Source organism: Lacerta agilis, chromosome 2 (genome assembly GCF_009819535.1).
Source record: "Lacerta agilis isolate rLacAgi1 chromosome 2, rLacAgi1.pri, whole genome shotgun sequence".
NCBI classification, from domain to species: Eukaryota; Metazoa; Chordata; class Lepidosauria; order Squamata; family Lacertidae; genus Lacerta; species Lacerta agilis.
Genome location: NC_046313.1, coordinates 31647486 through 31652629, shown reverse-complemented (window position 1 = coordinate 31652629; position 5144 = coordinate 31647486). Strand labels below are relative to the sequence as shown.

Below are 5144 nucleotides of genomic sequence, written 5' to 3'. Positions count from 1 at the left end.
CTCAGAACTTGAAACAGACAACCCATCCCAGGGTGAATCGCATACAGTGGTACCTCGGGTTACATACGTTTCAGGTTACAAACTCCACTAACCCAGAAATAACGCTTCAGGTTAAGAACTTTGCATCAGGATGAGAACAGAAATTGTGCTCTGGCGGCGCAGTGGCAGCGGGAGGCCCCATTAGCTAAAGTGGGGCTTCAGGTTAAGAACAGTTTCAGGTTAAGAACGGACCTCCAGAACGAATTAAGTACTTAACCCGAGGTACCACTGTATTTGCTTTGTACCCTATAAGCTCTACAAATGCAATAAGATTGTCAACACTCCAGAAAGATTGCTGTAGGACCCAGCTCCAATATTTGTTCATTAAAAGCTTTCTGGGAGCCTTGGGTAGGACGTATCAGAAAACAGCCCAGAAGTATTGGTGTGCATCTATCCTTGCCATATTCTTCCCTTCAGTGCCCTTAGCTAATTTTCAAAGCATATCCTTATAAATGATTAGCTGGAGTAGTATTGAGCTCGTTCTCCTCTGAGCTTTACTGTTACTGTATTTATTAAGCAGCCTTGGAAGCTGCTAACACAGTTTCAAGGTCTTTCTTTTTACTATTATTGTTGTTTGTAAATAACCTTTTCAGCAGTGACAGCATACAAAAGATGACAACAAGAACACAGCAAAAGAGAAGAACAAAATGGAAAAAGAAAAAGGGAGAAAGGAGGAAAGAAGGGAGAAGACCATATAAAACAAGATTAAGTGACTTTCCCTGTTTCTGGCATGCACATTACAATTTCAGTAGACATGAAAGAAAAGAAGCATAGAATCATAGAGTTGGAAGGGACAACGTGGGTCATCTAGTCCAACCCCCTGCAGTGCAGGAATCTTTTGGCCAACATGGGGCTCAAACTCACAACCTTGAGATTAAGAGTCTCATGCTCTCCCAACTGAGCTATCCCAGGCAGCAAATGAATGAATGAATGAATGAATGAATGAATGAATGAATGAATAAGTGGAGGGCTATTGTTTTTGTTTGTTAATACTTTAGGTAGGCAATTTTTGCATTTTAAAACTCTATTGTATTTTTCCGCCTCCGAGGGGATGCTGTCGGTTGTGTGAAATGAGTCTGAAAATCTTTTGTGAAGATGGTGAATGTTTTGAAAGGAATACTTATAGAATGTGACCCAGCCATGAAGCAGTTTCTGCTGTACTTGGATGAATCAAATGCCCTGGGAAAGAAGTTCATCATACAAGACTTGGATGAAACACATGTCTTTGTGTTGGCTGAGATGGTTTACTTCCTGCAGGAGAAAGTGGGAGAGTTAATGGACCAGAATTCTTTTGACATTACACAAAAATAGAAAATGGGACTGGAATTGTCTGTCAAACTACAATCAATAAATGTGGAATTGGGGAAAAAACCCAACTGTATTGTAAACCACCCTGTGATCCTCCAATGAAGGGTGGCATAGAAATTTAATAATAATTAAGTCAATGTATGTGACAGTTGGGTGTGACTGCAAATATAACCACCTTGAGCAGATGGTTGTTGAGGTAAAGTTTCCTTCACTGTGTAAGAAATAAAAGAGCGCCAAGCCATATAGAAAGAATCTGGTGCTGATAGCCCTTGTCTGAATTTCAGATTGTATGTGATTATGCGGGGGGGGGGGGATCACATACAATGTTCCATAAGGAAGGGTACTACAGTTGTAAAGCTCCTGCAGCCAATCGGAAGCCCCGTCGGATGTTTGGCACCCAAAAATAGTTTGCAAACGGGAACAGTCGCTTCCGGGTTTGTAGCATTCGGGAGTCAAACATTTCAAGAACTGAGCTGTTCAAAAAACCAAGGTACGACTGTAGCCTACTTGTCTAGTATAAGTTCTTCTGCATCTTTCCAATGGGTTGCAATGACAAGAGAGGCTGCCAATAACATGGAGGCAACCATTTATTTTGATCATATAGTGGCACTGTCTTCACACACACACACACACACACACACACACACACACACAAAATTAACCACATCAATTTAGGGCACCATACAATCTGTTCTTTACTAATACTACAAATTTCATTATGAACCAAATCCCCAAACTAAAACACAAACCCACCACCAGTGAAAGTACGTGCCCCGTTGATTATAACCTCACCAACAAAGTAGTGGCGTTATTGAAAACATTGGACTGGTTTATGGTACAATCTATGAGTAGCTTCAACCCGAGACTGCCCCCTAATACTGTTAAGCAACTCCATGGTACAATCACACTTGGAATACTATGGAATACTATGTATACCCCTTAGAAAGGATACTGTATTGTTGAATTAGACATGGTTCTGAAAATGGAAACCAAAATGATCAAGGGCCTGGATCTAGTAATTCTCTGTAACAAATTATATATGAACAGTGTATAACGATATATACCCACTGTCAGATAAACAGTTGAAAAGGGGTTGGGGGTTGGATCAACACCTCCCTGAGGAAAGCTATAAAATTTTGGCCTTTTTAAGTTAGAAAAAGAGCAAGGGAATGGGAACATGATAGAAGTATATAAGCATCAGTTGGAGAAAGCAGATAGGCAGACGTTTTTCCTCCCTCTTTCATAATACAGTACTAGAACCTGAGGCCGTCCAAAGACATTGAATGTAGGAAAAAGTTTGGCATGCCATCAAGATAATACGATTCCCAAGGATAATGTTCAAGTCTGCAATAGCTATTTCATCATATAAATAAATCTTCCCAAGAGGAATATTAGCTTTAAGCTTAGCTCTTTTGGGGTGGTAGTGGAATCCATTCCTAGTCAGTGTGAGCTTTGTAAACATTTTGCAAAACAGAAGCGGGCACACACACAAAAACTAATTTCCACTGTGAATTCCCCCCTTTAAAAAAGAAAAAGTTATTTTGTCTGATTGCCGCATCGCCTGCAGTGTATGGTGCCTTTCTTTGTGAAAACTTGCCAGAAGTCAGGATGCCTGATTTCTAATCTGCCTTGTCTCAAACATGGTTTTTCTGCCTAGCCCACAGTGGATACTTGTCTGAGCTGCGATTTTGCCTTATAATTGCTAGCAGCCAGCTCAAATGAGAGAAATGTGAGGTGGTTGCAAAGTAGCCTGAATTGTTTGAAACGGGAAACACCATGCAAGAGTAGAATGCTGCTTATTGTGTTCTTGGGTTCATTTGCTTCTGGTCCAGCGTACCAAACTGACATACGTAGATTGAGCTTGTATACATGTCATACGTTTAAAAGAACATTCCCCTTTGTCAAGAAACCTGGGAACTGTTAAGGATCCTGGGAATTGTAGCTCTGTGAGGGGTAAACAACAGTTTCCATGATTATTATTTTTTTGGGTGGGGGGAGCAGGAGGAATTTGCTTGAAATGTATGGTGCATGTGCAGCCTGGATTGCATGAAAGCAATATACTGTTATATGCCACCCAAATCACCCGGTTTTGGGTTTCCTTGCAATGAGGGACTGAGGAGACTGTGGTGTCTTTAGGATATATGGTTTAATTGCACATCTTAGTCTGTGCCTAAGATGGAGGGGCTCACAGCATTAGCACCCCTACAGGTCATGCTTCTCCCTTTGTCGCAGCCTTAGATTCCAGCCCAGAACAAGAATGGGCCTGTCTCAGCTTTCCAGCCCAGCTCTTCCACAAGTACACTCCTGGCTTTCTAACTACCAGACAGGTGAGGAGGTAGGCCCACCCATTTGCCATCTGGCATAATCTTTGGTTACACTTGGCAAGCTAAGACCATTATTTTACACTTGACCAGTTAGCAACAGAATCCTCCAACACCTTTTAACCCTTATTGGGTACAGGACTCTTAAGAATTGGAATGCACTCTGGGCATCACACAGACTGAGCCCACCAAACCTGCATCACTGTACTGTTGATTTGACAAAGTGATTCTCAGTGATATCCCTACAGTGTTTTGAAGGTGCCTCCCCCTTCATTTATAAGACCTTAGCAAAAAGGAATTGGATGACAGGTCTGTCAATGGCTATTAGTCGAGATAGCTCAATGCACAGCCTTTGCCCAAATTTGTTCCTGCCAGCTGTTATGGACCACAACACCCATCAGTCCAAGTCAGCATGGCTGTGTGATGCCCAGGTTGATGGGAGTTGTAGTTCAAAACATCTAAAGGGTATCAAGGTAGGGAAGACTGCCCAAAAGGATCCTTTGTGTTCAGAAACAAGATACTTTAAACTGAGAATTGGTGCTGGGAAGAGGGAAGATCTGTTGTCTCCCTTCTCAACTTGTGAGCTTTGTTTAGACCCAGCAAGGTTTTTATGCTCATATTTTGCCATGCTGGACTTCATAAATAGAAACCGAGGTAAGCTGGATGGGTCTTAGGAGTAGTAGTTTCTCTTTCATCGCTTGTCTATCACAGGCAAGACTAGGCAGACTCCTAAATTGCTAATTATGACAAAGCAGAAATGTTTAAGAATTCCTCATCTTCATGTTCAACAACCAGGGCAGCTTGGTTTTGAATTCTGATCACATCTGCGAGAGGGAGAATCCCGCTTCATTGAGACACTGCTACAATATTGTCTCTTCCTTGGGGAATGAACGGTCTTTTGTCTTTAATAAAATATCTCTCTGTAAAGTCTTAACTGCAGAGATGGAAACAAAGTGAGCTGCCAGTTTTAGACCCTGGAGAGAGAGAGAAAGAGAGAGAGAGCATCATATTTGCTTGCTTTTCATCTGCAGGAAATTAAGAAGCAGGAGTGACAGTGGAGATGGATTCAGGTGCTGCCACGTCTCTTGTAAAGCATGGCACTGTTGGTGCACAAAACATATTTTCAGGAAGACGCAGGGGAAAATCTAGATAGTGTGCGTGCAGAAAACTGCTGGTGCAAAGGATTTGCAGACCCCAAAGCTTTCGTTTTAACAATACAGTATTAGTAACTAGCAAAATGCCTGCCATTATCAAGCACTAAGCATGTGTGGGTTCTATATATTACAGGGGGTTGCTGTGGGTGGAAAAGAACAACTTTCACGGGCCAAATCAGATCCGTGTGTGAAATGCACTCTTTGCCCCAAGTACCCCCATCGTTGGGAGGAGATGGCGGATGACCCCCAGCATATTACTAAGGGGTTGAAATCTGCCTAATACACATTGGCAGCTTTCCATTGCTTGCAGATACAGTTACTC

General features: G+C 42.1%; 1 protein-coding gene across 1 annotated transcript; it reads left to right on the top strand.

Moving 5' to 3' along the window:
• The first annotated feature begins 1075 nt into the window (after positions 1-1075).
• On the top strand, positions 1076-1385 carry LOC117041037 (general transcription factor IIH subunit 5-like). Its single transcript, XM_033139317.1, has one exon. The coding sequence runs from the start codon at positions 1135-1137 to the stop codon at positions 1348-1350; it is 216 nt and encodes a 71-aa protein (XP_032995208.1). The 5' UTR covers positions 1076-1134; the 3' UTR covers positions 1351-1385.
• The last annotated feature ends 3759 nt before the right edge of the window (positions 1386-5144 follow it).

Bases quoted from the DNA above. Each gene is read 5' to 3' on its own strand.
- LOC117041037 (XM_033139317.1), top strand. From the start codon at position 1,135: ATGGTGAATGTTTTGAAAGGAATACTTATAGAATGTGACCCAGCCATG.